This window comes from Thalassophryne amazonica, chromosome 17, assembly GCF_902500255.1.
Source record: "Thalassophryne amazonica chromosome 17, fThaAma1.1, whole genome shotgun sequence".
Classification (NCBI taxonomy): Eukaryota; Metazoa; Chordata; class Actinopteri; order Batrachoidiformes; family Batrachoididae; genus Thalassophryne; species Thalassophryne amazonica.
The window spans coordinates 50,263,435-50,278,273 of record NC_047119.1 but is presented as its reverse complement, the minus strand read 5'-3'; the positions used below and the strand labels follow the sequence as shown (position 1 = coordinate 50,278,273).

At 45.3% G+C, this 14,839-nt stretch overlaps 1 protein-coding gene across 3 annotated transcripts in view; it reads right to left on the bottom strand.

Moving 5' to 3' along the window:
- stxbp1a (syntaxin binding protein 1a) overlaps window positions 1–14,839 on the bottom strand; it is a 79,833-nt gene that overhangs the window by 16,138 nt on the left and 48,856 nt on the right. For all 3 annotated transcript variants that reach the window (XM_034192626.1, XM_034192627.1, XM_034192625.1), the window contains exons 9-17: window positions 7,239–7,323; window positions 7,003–7,133; window positions 6,778–6,885; window positions 6,587–6,647; window positions 4,858–4,923; window positions 4,706–4,786; window positions 3,815–3,953; window positions 3,382–3,491; window positions 308–409 (exon numbers count right to left, since the gene is read on the bottom strand). In XM_034192626.1, coding sequence (XP_034048517.1) covers window positions 308–409; window positions 3,382–3,491; window positions 3,815–3,953; window positions 4,706–4,786; window positions 4,858–4,923; window positions 6,587–6,647; window positions 6,778–6,885; window positions 7,003–7,133; window positions 7,239–7,323 — 883 coding nt within the window. The remainder of the gene's footprint in view (window positions 1–307; window positions 410–3,381; window positions 3,492–3,814; window positions 3,954–4,705; window positions 4,787–4,857; window positions 4,924–6,586; window positions 6,648–6,777; window positions 6,886–7,002; window positions 7,134–7,238; window positions 7,324–14,839) is intronic.

Sequence of the window (14,839 nt, the reverse complement as noted above, 5' to 3'; positions counted from 1 at the left end):
AGAAATGTCAGGAGAAAGTCTTCTTGCATTATTTTTCAATAGTCTCCTTTAACTTCAGTGCACTTTGGCCACTGATGTCGGAGCATCACAATCCATTCACAGAAGAAGATCACATCTCAAGCCTCCAGATACTTTTGTTTCTGGGTGAGGGTGAGAAGTTTTTAAAGTACCCCTGTATAATTTGAGATACATTTGTTTGCTGACCTTCTAAGCTGCTGATCTTGCATTCAGTCACTTGATGGGAATCTTTCCTTAGAAAAAAATCACACGAGACTATCTACATGTGTATTAACTCCTTCAAACTCACCTCCATGATGTCCTTAACGAGTGGCGTCCAGCGGGACAGTTGATAGGTCTGCTCGCTCACACGCTCCTTTCTGTCCAATTTCTTTCCTCGGCGGAGAGTAGACTGATCAAAAGAAACAAAGACACATCAGCCAACAGTTTTATAGTTTTTGTTTGCAGAGAACTGGCACAAACAGTGGCCTCCTGTGGTCACCAGGACTCTGCAGTCAGTGCTACAGGCTCACCACTAGAGGGCAGTACTTCAGCACCCAGTCAGCCAAGGCCTGTGTGTTTTTATTACATCCGCCAAGGACATAATAAAATCATCTGCGTATATTTATCTATTTATTAGTAAGTCTGTCTACCTTTTAGCAGGATTACGTCAAAACTACCGCACAGATATTGGGGCATGGAAGACAAAACTGAATTTTGGAGGTGATCCGGATCTGGATCTTGGATCAAGATTTCACTTTATATACGCTTGATTGATATTGGATAGATGTAGTGTTTGCTGCAGTATTCAAAAATCTACACACAATATCTTTAATCTGAGCCTCACAGACTTGATAAGGCACTTTAACACTGTGTAAATATAAACTTTTATTTTCATAAAATGTTTGTCTTTCACGTGGGCTGGATTTACTCTGGAGCACATTTATTTTATTTAATTATTAGTCCCGTGACGTGTAATGTATTTGGTGGCGTTGTCTTCTGAAACAGGCAGTTATTAAACAGAAACGTTTTGGCTTTTAAGTTCCTAGTTTGTAAGAAAAATGTTTGTTAACTTTCTGGAGGCAAATGTCCACTCTCGTGGCCTTTACTGATCTATGCTCAAACACACGGCAGGTCGACTCCCCACCCTCCTGCAGGCGGAAGATGGAAACAACAACAAAACAGAAACGTTATTTTTAAAAATGATTTGTGAACATTTTGAATGCGCAGGAATACAAAAATGGAGATTTTGTTTTTATTTTATGGATAACATTTTAGTCTCATCTTTTTTCTTCAACAATGACGCATGTTAATTTCGTCTTAGTCAGCATTTTAGAACATTGATGTACTGTTGTCATTGTCTTGCTTCCGTCATGAAAAAAATGGTTGTTGACGAATATATTTCATCTCGTGTTGACTGACGAAATTAACACTAGTGAGCCCACTGAACCCAGCGGCACACTCTAATGCCCCCATCACACATAGCAAGAATGTGCAGGAACCAGCCCAACATGGCAAATATTACCATAATCGGACACAGTCGAGAGGGAAAGAGGCATGGTCAGCTGTGTTAGAACGCATCCAGATTACCTCATCCACACCTGCACGATGGCATCCAAAGCGTATGTAGACAACAGGTAGATGGCACAGACTGCAGTCAGACGGCTATAAAAGGCGCTGAAGACTGCCCGATGTCCAAACGTCTGGATGGCAAACATGGGACCGGAGTGAGAGCCAGCGCTGTGTTCCTCCCTTTGCACAGTCCCTGCCAGTAGTGGAAAGTGAAGTATAATCCACAACCACAGGCTACATTCTGGCTCCATGTCCACCCTGCGCTGTGAAACACTCCTGGACCATTGTTGGAGGTGAGATTCATGTTTATTAATGTTGTCACAGCCTGGCACAACAGTTCCACGTCATATCTCCTACAGAGTTAGAAGGTGATCAAGTGTATTACAGCGGTGAGATCCACCTGATGTGTGCAATGCCGCATTACTGCGCATGAGACCACGAAGAAGCACAGCTGCCCGTGTTATATACAGATATGACGGAGACATTCACATTATTTATGTCGCCCATGGGAAGGAATGGACAAATATCTGTACTGAAAGGTCTATTGTTGATATAACAGCCTGTTCAGATTTGTGGCGGCATGCGCACAGTAGCAGTAGACACTGGAGGTGGACATTATTATATGTGGCACGTGCAGGTCATACTGGCAGGCTTTGCCGTGCCAGATCCATCTTGAGGTTCCCTCGTATGCGCTCAAATCATTCTGGATCCTGTTTTGCCACCATCAGAATATGTAAATTGTGGTCAGATGGTACTCGGAGTGCACATGGACGGCCGTCAGATAGGTGTCCCATCTCGACGGTGCCCGGAGGATTTTGAACATGTGCAACACACTCGGGGCCGCCGGCCAATTGGGACCAACTGTGTGGACTTTCGCAGATGGCTGTCAGAATGTTTTGGAACTGCAATTCGACACTTTTCGTATGTGGACCGAATCGTCGTTCTAGTGCCATTCGGCCTCATTCTGGCTATGTGTGACGGGGGTATAAGTGTGTACGCAGAGGTGGCTGAAAGGTCAGAGCTCCGGAAAAATAATGAGCATTCCCCACTGTTTCCAAGTACCTGCTTATGGGTAGGATGAGTGTATTTATCCAGAAAAGGTTATAAATAAAATTATTATTGTTACCTTCTCATCAGACAATATAGACATCCACATCTCCTACAATAATTAAAGCTGAGTCTGTTATTATCTGATTATCTGAGTTATTAAGTGCGTCTGTGCAAGGACTTCTGGCTTGCAGGTTTTGACGTTCGCTGGGGCAATATACGCTATGGATTTCCCTCAAATTATGTATGTTCCCACGAATTCAAAATTCCCAAAAAAATGTAATGGGTTCTAAATATGATGTAGTTTATATATATTAAACTTCAGACTATATTTTATCTATTGAATATTGCCAATATTCCAGCTTTAAATAGAAGAGGTTAAAGTTATAAACACAAATCACTTTTGCTCTGTTTTTTTTTTTGTTTTTTTTGTACTTTGCATGATCTTAAAAAAGGGTAATTTTTTATTCCCTGATACTGTTCATATTGCAATTTAAAGCAACAGTTAAGTATTTTATTTTAAAATATGTGAAACATTGGACACCTTGTTTTCATTCAGGAACATGGGCAAAAGTTCCTTATTGTTATGTGTCATTAAGCTTTTTTGTTTTGTTTTTTTGCTGATGCGAAACGCGTATCCAATCCAAACAGTGGCTTTTGTGATCTGTGACGTGCCTAATTTGTACAGTTTGTAATGCAGATGGACAGAATGAATGAGAAAAAAATGGACAGCTAAAAACAAAAATGTAGGAGTGAGGCTCTTACGTCTGTGACAATGGGGACGCCCAGGTGAGCCATGTTGGTTATGATCTCACTGTCCTCAGGAGGGATCTGAGCGTGCTGGATCAGTTTGTTCAGGTTCTCCTCTGTAATACCTGCAAAGGAACAAACAATGTTAAAACTGTCTCTCTTTTTTTCCAGCAGCTTTAATTGTTATATTATTGGTGATTGCTGGACATATTTGCAGTGTTTGCAAATTTAAACCACATTATAGATTTGATAAGAAACTAAATGGACTTATTGTAATTTTCAGCTCCTAAATGCTCCCCGTGAGGTTCCGTCACAGCCGACAGTGTTTTAATTCCAGCATTAATTTCCCTACACGCCAGTGAATTTACGAATAAAGAATAAATTCTAAAACACACAAATAGACAACAACTGAAGCACTAACAGGACTAAAATAATTGAATTCACTCACCGTTCTTCAGGAAGATGTAGAGCAGGATGATCCGGATTTTGTCGTAGGTGCTGACGTTGGCGTCCAGCAGGATGGGAACGATGGCCCTCATGGGATCTTTGATCTTCTCGCCCTCGGCATCAGTTCCCATCGCCAAATCCTAACACCGTGAGAGTCACGGGCACCAGCAAAATTTGTTCTTTTGCAAATCATTTTATAACCAATTTCATGCTAATCTGAGAACTTATTCTTTTTCTTAAATGCTCAATATGCCTCTTGCAGTGAGTGTTGAAGTATTAGTCTTTCCTTGACTCCTCTATTCTTTTCCCAAATGAAACCTCCTTTATATTCCTTTTGTCATCTCTTCTTTCTGTTTTGCAAGATTCCTCTCTTCTTTGCTTCTTCATTTTTTTTTCTTTTGTATCATCTGATTTTTCCAGACATGCACTCTTCTTTTCTCAGTGTTTCCTTGTCATGTCTTCCCTTGTTTCCTCTCTTCATTTTTCTTCATTTCCTTTCCCATCTCAGTTTTCTTTCCATCTCCACACCAATTCTTCTCCTCTTTTTTCCTCTCTCATCTCCATGCTTTGTTTCTTGTACTCTTTCCTTGCTTTCTCCTGATCCTCATATCTCATTTCTTTGTTTCCTCCCCTCTCTTCTTTCCTCATTCCTCTTGCTATTTTTCCTGATTTCTTTTTTCCCCTTAGTTCCTGTTATGTTTCCTCTCCTCTTTCCTTGTATCATCTCATTTTTTCATCCTTTCTCAGTTGTTTTGTCTTGTTGTGTCTTCTCATTGTTTTTCCTCTATTCTCTTTTCCCTGTTGTCTTTCCTTTTTTCTCCATCCTCATCATGTCTCATTTCTTTGTTTCCTCCCCTCTCTTCTTTCCTCATTCCTCTGGTCTCAGTCTCACCTGTTCCACACGGCACAGCTTGTCCACAGTCCCCTGGTAATGCTTCATACAGTCCTCAGCCAGCTGCAGATGGGTCGAGTACTGAAAGAGACAAACCGTGTTAACACACAGTCACACATCAGGAACACACAACCGAGTGAAGACGTACAAACCTTACTGAGCTCCTTCTGGTACTGAGGCATCTTCTTCAACATCTGAGACAGATCCCTCATCGTGGTCTGTCGGAACAAAGGCAACATGAGATGCACAGATGCTGCAGAATCATCACACATTCATTTTCTACATCCATTTAGAATAGAATAGAATAGAATAATTCTTTATTGTCCACCGATGTGGAAAATTGTCTTTGGCTCACCAGCACAAAAAAGACAAAAAAACAGTCATAAAACATTCTTACAAACACACGAATAAAACAAAAATAAGATACATAAAATACATGGAAGTAAAAGAAGAAATAGAATAAGACCTAGTAAGATAAATAAAACTTATAAAATAAATAAATAAATAAAATAAATAAAATTTATTCAATTTAGGATCATGGGGGGGTAACAATTTCACAGTACAATTTCACAGTTTCTATTTCTATTATACACTGTTGTATATTATACACAGCTAGAAACTAAAAGCGTAGCACTTCACAATAAGACTACATACATATAATAAACATTGTTTAATGCAGTGATAAACATTAAATAACAGCAAATTAAGAGTCGGCTGTGATCAGTAATCACCATATATTAATAGTGTTCAAGTTAATCTAAGTGTGAATTTAAACATTCATAAATTATATGGTTACTGAACAGCAGTAATAAGTAGTTACTGTACTAAACAGTTATCTCTTCATTTGCTTTGAGTTAATGCTTATTAATGCATGGACTAATAGGAACACAATGATTTCTACGCAGATTAATTAACTATTAATTATTGTAAGTCACTTCTAATTACTACTTTAGCTAAGATGAACACAATGATTACTAAACACATTTGTTAACTCTTAAACAAATTGTCAGTTATGTCTTATTACTGCATTAACTAACACAAAAATGATTACTAAATATATTAGTTAACTTTTAATTAACAATTAGTTAATGCTTATTAATGCATTAACTAAGAGGAACACAATGATTACTAAACACATTTGTTAATTCTTAAACTAATTGTCAGTTATCTCTTATAACTGTATTAACTAACACAACAACGATTACTAAATATATTTGTTAACTTTTAATTAACAATTAGTTAATGCTTATTAATGCATTAACTAAGAGGAACACAAAGATTTCTATGCACATTAACTATTAATTATTGTTAGTCACTTCTAATTACTACTTTAGCTAAGATGAACACAATAATTACTAAACACATTTGTTAACTCTTAACTAATTCTCACTTATTACTGTATTCACTAACACAAAAATGATTATTAAATATATCAGATAACTTTAATTAGCAATTAGTTAATGCTTATTAATGCATTAACTAAGAGGAACACAAAGATTTCTACGCAGATTAACTATTAATTATTGTTAGTCACTTCTAATTACTACTTTAGCTAAGATAAACACAATAATTACTAAACACATTTGTTAACTCTTAAACTAATTCTCACTTATGTCTTATTACTGTATTCACTAACACAAAAATGATTATTAAATATATTAGATAACTTTAATTAACAATTAGTTAATGCTTATTAATGCATTAAACATGACCACAATTATTACTAAACCTATTAGTTAACTCTTAATCAACAGTTATTTCTTCATGTTAATGTGGTACATTAACACGATTGCTAAAGACCTTAGTTAACTGTTAGGTAATGCTTATTAATGCATTCAAATTTAATGTCAGTTACTGTAAAGCGTTACCAGCTAAACTGACCTTGTCACCAGTGTTCATCCTCTTGCTAGCAGAAAACTCCTTCAGCTGGCGTGTCACTTCCCTGAAGACCAACACAGAACACAAGAAAACAGCTTCACACACTGTAATTTTTATTTTACAGACTGGAAAGGAAAAGACAGACTGAAGAGAAATCTGTATAATATCAATAAGTAAACAGTGGATTTACTCACTGAGACACCTCTGCGATGTGTTTGTGCCTCAGGCTGACCCACAGGTCATCGTCTTCGTGCAGGAGCACCTCCTTCTCACGAGAGTCTCCAATGCCACTTGTCTCATACCTGCACAGCAAAGACGAACAATCAAACAGACTGATTAAAAAAAAAAAACAAAAGAAAAGAAAATGCTGCTGTGTAATGCATTAAACCCATTTCCTGCTGTAACCGAGTTCTACGTACTTGTAGACGTCATTGTCAATGGGCAACAGGTCGTAACCCATCGCCTGAAAAGTCAACTCATGCAGGACAGGAGAGACGGGATCGAACGCTCGGTCCAGGATGATTAGCTGTGAGCGAGCCTTATCTGGACCCTGTAGGGTGACAAAGACCCTCTGCTGACAACACAACAACACGCAGGAGTGCTGAGGGTTTAAACCCACAGACACGAGCCGGAGCTCTGTTCAGTCTGAGCTCACCTCTCCCATAGTGGGATCATCGGCCTTGTAGGCGTCCAGTTTGTCCTGGACCAGCTGGGCTAGGGTGGCGTTGTCCTTGTACTCCCTGAAGGACAAGCAAATGGAAACATCAAAGATTTCTCAAAATCAACCACTTCTCTTGAAAAAAGTGTCTCAGACCCTCTGCAGTAACACATCTGTTCAGATGTAAATGTCATAGTTTTCCACTGTACTGCATAGATCATAATATAACTCCCACCTCTTTAAAGGTAGCACCTGACTCTCTGGTATTGTTAATTTTGTCACCGGTTTTTAAATTTAGTCTTAGTCGCTTGTCCTTTTTAGTTTCAGTCATATTTAGTCAATCACATACCATTTTATTTATTCATTTATTCATGTTTTAGTCGACTAAAAGTCTGGTTATTTTTGTCCAGTTTTAGTCAAAAGAGAACTCAATGTGTCGACATTGTTTGACCTTTACTTTGGAAACCAAACATTCAATAGTCAAAACTTTTCCATTTATCAATCCCATTAGTTCAACCAATAATTTGCATCACTTTTTACCAAAATTGAAGAAACTTTAACTTTTGACCCCTGCACAAACTGCATTTGACCTTTGTCACATACACATAAAGATTCCAAAAAGGTATAGTTTGAACTATCTACAACTAAATGTTATGGAGTTATGGGGTAAAAACAGCAAGAATGGTGACAAATAGTTTCAGTGTGGAAGGTTCCTACCACTGCCACATTTCTCCATGTAAGGCAGAGTTGCATCAGGAAAGGCATCCGGCATAAAAATTGTGCCAAAGAAAATGTATATCCACCTTAGATCTGCTGTGGCATATTGTTGAAAATCATCTTCCATTCTTGCACAGTTTTTCCACAAACTTTGCCCTGATTCCTGATCAACTTCAGTAATCTATAGTAATGCAGGTCGGCTCTCTGTCTAACCGACTGTTGCAGCCGATGATGTGGTAATAAATCACCATGACAGCATTTGAACGGTAAAAATACAAACAAACAGAATGGATAGCAGCGTACTGTTGAGATGGATGGCCACTTCCTCCTCCTTTCATCCAAATCCGTCATCACAGACACACTGGTGTCCAACTATATGGAGGTGTATTGCATTCACTTGATAAATTTGTTTTTTGGGTTGTTTTTCTGAGTAATTTATTTTTTAGTTTGTTTTTCTGAGTAATTTATTTTTAGGTTTGTTTTTTTTTTTTTTACTATTGTTTCTGTTTTTTTTTTTTTTTTTTACTATTTTTTCTGTTTTTTTTGTTTAGTTTAGTTTTTTTTTTTTACTATTTTTTCCAGTTTTTCTGAGTAATTATTTTCCTGTTTTTCAGAGTTACTTTTTGTTGTTGTTGTCCTTTTGTTCGTGGTAATCACCCCCCTTCAGCGTAATTTTTTTTCTGAAATAGTCCTCAGGTGCCTACGTAGAGTCGACAAACTAATGATAAAATCATCTATATGACTTAAAGACAGGACAATCTCCCTGTGTTTTAAACCCAAGTCAAAGTAAAACTTGATTAAACTCAACAATTGTTGTGTGGGCTGCCAGAACAGGAGGTACTGCTGGCCACCACCAGAAGGCGCCCTGCCTGAAGTGCGGGCTTCAGGCACGAGAGGGCGCTGCCGCCTCAGGAACAAGCCGTGGTGACAGCTGTCACCCATCATCCGTGACAGCTGTCACTAATCAACACATCTGGTATAAAAGCAGGAAGACACCTCCACCAAACTGCTGAGATATCATCTTCATCTGGAGGTAATACTCTCAGCCCCTTTTGTGAGATCGATAAATCTATTATTGTGAGTGTTTGCAGGAGAACCGGTCGTTTTTGAGGAGGCTGTGCAAGACGGCGCTCCTTTTCAGCTGAGACTGCTGCAACGCGCTGAGTGAGAAGTGGAGGTGGCATTCCCACCATTGTTACTGGGTGTTCACACACCCACCCTTTGACTGTCTTTTGCTTTCTGCCAGCAGTACCAGATCTGACACGCCGGGAAGGTGGCCACCTGGGGACTCCGGGACTTGGCGGCTCCAGTATTCCTCGGGTTCAGGTGGCGGTGGAAATCGTGTGGTTCCGGTTCGTTTCCAGACGGGCGTCTCCTATCGTCGAGCCTGCCCACACAACACCTTTATTAATTGACTGTTGCACATTCTGATTCTGCTGTGTTTGGTTGTGACATTCACACCAGTAAAGTGTTATAATTTGACTCCTTCCATTGTCCGTTCATTTACGCCCCCTGTTGTGGGTCCGTGTCACTACACTTTCCCAACAGGATATCTCGGCCAGCGTCATGGACTCCGAGGGGCGTCACCAGGTTGTTGAACAACCAATGGGAGAGCAGGGAGCGCAGGCATCTGCAGGAGGCGTGATTGGTGAGCTACAGCATATTCTCACCGCCTTTACGGCTCGAATGGATCAAATAGCCGAGCAAAACATCCTCCTGAACCGCAGGGTGGAGGCTCTCTCCGCGCAAGTGGCGGCGAGCGCTCAGGGCGCTGCTACAGCTCCTCCTCCTGTCGATCCTGTGCTAGATATTAATGTTCCAGTGGTGGTCCAACAACCCCTCCCACCATCCCCTGAAGCATACATAAGCCCTCCTGAGCTGTACGGAGGTTGTGTGGAGACGTGCGCGGACTTTCTTATGCAGTGTTCGCTCGTCTTCGCACAACGTTCCGTCATGTACGCGTCAGACGCAAGCAAAATAGCTTATGTGATCACTCTGCTTCGGGGAGAGGCACGCGCTTGGGCTACAGCGCTTTGGGAGCAAAATTCACGGCTCCTTCACACGTACACTGGGTTTGTGAGGGAGTTCAGAACTGTGTTTGATCACCCTAACAGGGGAGAGACCGCTTCAACTGTGCTGCTGTCGATGAGACAGGGACGCCGGAGCGCAGCCGCTTATGCAGTCGACTTCCGCATCGCGGGTGCGAGGTCCGGCTGGAATAACGCTGCGCTCCGCGCCGCCTTTGTAAACAGACTGTCGTCAGTCCTAAAAGAGCACCTAGTGGCCAAGGATAAACCGCGGGAATTAGATGGGCTTATTGATCTCGTTATACGGTTAGACAATCGGTTGGAGGAACGCCGTCGGGAACGAGACGAAGGACGTGGCCGGGCGCGCGCCGTCCCTCTTCCTTCTGGGTCCGAGAAGGGTCCGCCCTTCCCACGCTCCCTGGCCTCTACGTCCCATGGGGCGACAGCTCCCCCTGCTGACGAAGCTATGGACACGAGCAGGGCCACATTTAGACCACCTAATAGACAGAGGAGGTTTCCACGCGGGGCGTGTTTTGTTTGTGGCTCAATGGAGCATCAATTGAGCGATTGCCCCGAACGGTTAAATACCAACGCCCGCCCCTAGAGACTGGGCTTAGGGTGGGCCAAAAACTTCACGTGGGACACACACATATTGCCGCACGACTCCCAGTTACAATCCTTAGTGGGGATTTAACCCTTCAGGCCCCAGCAGTGGTAGACACAGGGTCAGAAGGGAATCTGTTAGACAGCAGATGGGCCAGGGAGGTAGGGCTCCCTCTGGTGGCGCTACCTACACCATTGCAGGTGCGAGCACTAGATGGCACCCTACTCCCTTTACTCACACACAAGACACCACCAGTAACTCTGATAGTGTCAGGGAATCATGGGGAGGAGATTGAGTTTTTTGTGACTCCTTCTACCTCCCGTGTGATTCTGGGGTTCCCCTGGATGTTGAAACACAATCCCCGGATTGATTGGCCGTCCGGGGTGGTGGTACACTGGAGCGAAACCTGCCATCGGAGGTGTTTGGGATCCTCGGTTCCTCCCGGTTCCCAGGCGAAGGAGCAGGTCCAAGTACCCCCCAATCTGTCGGCGGTGCCGGTTGAGTACCACGATCTAGCTGACGTTTTTAGCAAGGATCGGGCACTCACTCTTCCCCCGCACCGTCCATATGATTGTGCCATCGATTTGTTGCCAGGCGTGGAGTTCCCGTCCAGCAGGCTGTACAACCTCTCCCGACCTGAGCGCGAATCGATGGAGACCTACATCTGGGACTCCTTAGCTGCCGGGCTGATCCGTAACTCCACCTCTCCGATGGGAGCGGGTTTCTTTTTCGTGGGAAAAAAAGATGGCGGTCTTCGTCCATGCATTGATTATCGGGGGCTGAACGAGATCACGGTTCGCAACCAATACCCGTTGCCTTTGTTGGATTCAGTGTTCACCCCCCTGCATGGAGCCAAAATCTTCACAAAGTTGGATCTTAGGAACGCATACAACCTAGTTCGGATCCGGAAGGGAGACGAATGGAAGACGGCATTTAACACCCCGTTAGGTCATTTTGAGTACCTGGTCATGCCGTTCGGCCTCACTAACGCCCCCGCGACATTCCAAGCTTTGGTTAATGACGTCTTGCGGGACTTCCTGCACCGATTCGTCTTCGTATATCTGGATGATATACTCATCTTTTCTCCGGACCCTGAGACCCATGTGCGGCATGTACGTCAGGTCCTGCAGCGGTTGTTGGAGAACCGGTTGTTTGTGAAGGGCGAGAAGTGTGAGTTTCACCGCACTTCTTTGTCCTTCCTGGGGTTTATCATCTCCTCCAACTCCGTCGCCCCGGATCCGGCCAAGGTCGCAGCGGTGAGAGACTGGCCCCAACCGACAAGCCGTAGGAAGCTGCAACAGTTCCTCGGCTTCGCAAATTTCTACAGGAGGTTCATTAAGGGGTATAGTCAGGTTGTTAGCCCCCTGACGGCCCTGACCTCACCAAAAGTTCCCTTCACCTGGTCGGATCGGTACGAAGCCGCGTTTAGGGAGTTGAAACGCCGGTTCTCGACTGCACCGGTCTTGGTGCAGCCCGATCCTGGTCGCCAGTTCGTGGTTGAAGTGGACGCCTCTGACTCGGGGATAGGAGTCGTGCTATCACAGAGTGGAGAAACCGATAAGGTTCTTCACCCGTGTGCCTATTTTTCCCGCAGGTTGACCCCAGCAGAGCGGAACTATGACGTGGGCAATCGAGAGCTCCTTGCGGTGAAAGAGGCCCTTGAGGAGTGGAGACACCTGCTGGAGGGAGCGTCAGTGCCTTTCACGGTTTTCACTGACCATCGGAACCTGGAGTATATCAAGACCGCCAAGCGACTGAACCCCAGGCAAGCCCGCTGGTCACTGTTTTTTGGCCGTTTTGACTTCCGGATCACCTACCGCCCCGGGACCAAAAACCAAAGATCGGATGCCCTGTCCCGGGTGCATGAACAGGAAGTCAAGACCGAGCTGTCGGATCCACCGGAACCCATTCTCCCGGAGTCCACTATCGTGGCTGCTCTGACCTGGGACGTGGAGAAGACCGTCCGGGAGGCCCTGGCACGGAGCCCGGATCCCGGAACAGGACCGACGAACAGACTATACGTGCCACCAAAGGCCAGGGCTGCCGTCCTGGACTTCTGTCACGGGTCCAAACTCTCCTGCCACCCAGGGGTGCGTAGGACCGTGGCAGTGGTCCGGCAGCGCTTCTGGTGGGCGTCCCTGGAGACTGATGTCCGGGCTTACATCCAGGCCTGCACCACCTGCGCCAGGGGCAAGGCTGACCACCAGAAGGCACAGGGACTTCTACAGCCACTTCCTGTGCCTCACCGCCCCTGGTCCCACATCGGTCTGGATTTTGTCACGGGCCTCCCGCCGTCCCGGGGGCACACCACCATCCTCACGATAGTGGACCGTTTCTCCAAGGCGGCCCACTTCGTGGCCCTCCCGAAGCTCCCGTCGGCCCAGGAGACGGCGGATCTCCTCGTCCACCATGTTGTCCGGCTGCATGGGATACCAACAGACATCGTTTCGGATCGCGGTCCCCAGTTCTCCTCGCAGGTGTGGAGAAGTTTCTGCCGGGAACTGGGGGCCACTGTAAGCCTCTCGTCTGGGTATCACCCGCAGACTAACGGACAGGTCGAACGGGCCAACCAGGAGTTGGAGCAGGCCCTCAGGTGCACGACCTCCGCACACCCGACGGCTTGGAGTGAACATCTGGCCTGGATCGAGTATGCTCATAACAGCCAGGTGTCCTCTGCCACCGGCCTCTCCCCATTCGAGGTGTGTCTGGGGTACCAGCCCCCTTTGTTTCCTGTGGTGGAGGGAGAGGTCGGTGTGCCCTCGGTCCAGGCCCACCTGCGGAGATGCCGTCGGGTGTGGCGCACCGCCCGTTCGGCCTTGTTGAGGGCCCGGACGAGGGCTAAAGCCCATGCAGACCGTCGACGGTCCCCGGCCCCTACTTACCAGCCCGGGCAGGAGGTGTGGCTTTCCACCAAGGACATTCCTCTCCAGGTCAAGTTCCCCAAATTGAAGGACCGCTTCATTGGACCCTTCCCCATCCTCAAGGTCCTCAGTCCTACCGCAGTGAGGCTCCAACTCCCGGCTTCACTGCGGATCCATCCGGTCTTTCATGTCTCCAGGGTAAAACCGCATCACACCTCACCCCTCTGTGCACTCGGTCCGGTGCCGCCTCCTGCCCGTATTATCGACCGGGGAGCCGGCTTGGACAGTTCGCCGGCTTTTGGACGTCCGCCGAATGGGCTGGGGTTTCCAGTATTTGGTGGACTGGGAGGGGTATGGACCCGAAGAACGCTCCTGGGTGAAGAGGAGCTTCATCCTGGACCCGGCCCTCCTGGCCGATTTCTATCGTCGCCACCCGGACAAGCCTGGTCGGGCGCCAGGAGGCGCCCGTTGAGGGGGGGGTCCTGTTGTGTGGGCTGCCAGAAGAGGAGGTACTGCTGGCCACCACCAGAAGGCGCCCTGCCTGAAGTGCGGGCTTCAGGCACGAGAGGGCGCTGCCGCCTCAGGAACAAGCCGTGGTGACAGCTGTCACCCATCATCCGTGACAGCTGTCACTAATCAACACATCTGGTATAAAAGCAGGAAGACACCTCCACCAAACTGCTGAGATATCATCTTCATCTGGAGGTAATACTCTCAGCCCCTTTTGTGAGATCGATAAATCTATTATTGTGAGTGTTTGCAGGCGAACCGGTCGTTTTTGAGGAGGCTGTGCAAGACGGCGCTCCTTTTCAGCTGAGACCGCTGCAACGCGCTGAGTGAGAGGTGGAGGTGGCATTCCCACCATTGTTACTGGGTGTTCACACACCCACCCTTTGACTGTCTTTTGCTTTCTGCCAGCAGTACCAGATCCGACACGCCGGGAAGGTGGCCACCTGGGGACTCCGGGACTTGGCGGCTCCAGTATTCCTCGGGTTCAGGTGGCGGTGGAAATCGTGTGGTTCCGGTTCGTTTCCAGACGGGCGTCTCCTATCGTCGAGCCTGCCCACACGACACCTTTTATTAATTGACTGTTGCACATTCTGAATCTGCTGTGTTTGGTTGTGACATTCACACCAGTAAAGTGTTATAATTTGACTCCTTCCATTGTCCGTTCATTTACGCCCCCTGTTGTGGGTCCGTGTCACTACACTTTCCCAACAACGTCATGTTTGTTACCAATGCGTGAATGAATGCGTCTTCAAATGCTCTCTCAACTTAGGAAAAATTTGGTATGAAAAACAGAAGAAAAAAATATTCAGAAAATCAGGAAAAAATTACTCTGAAAAACAGAAATAATTATTAAAAAAAAAAACAGACAAAAAATAAATT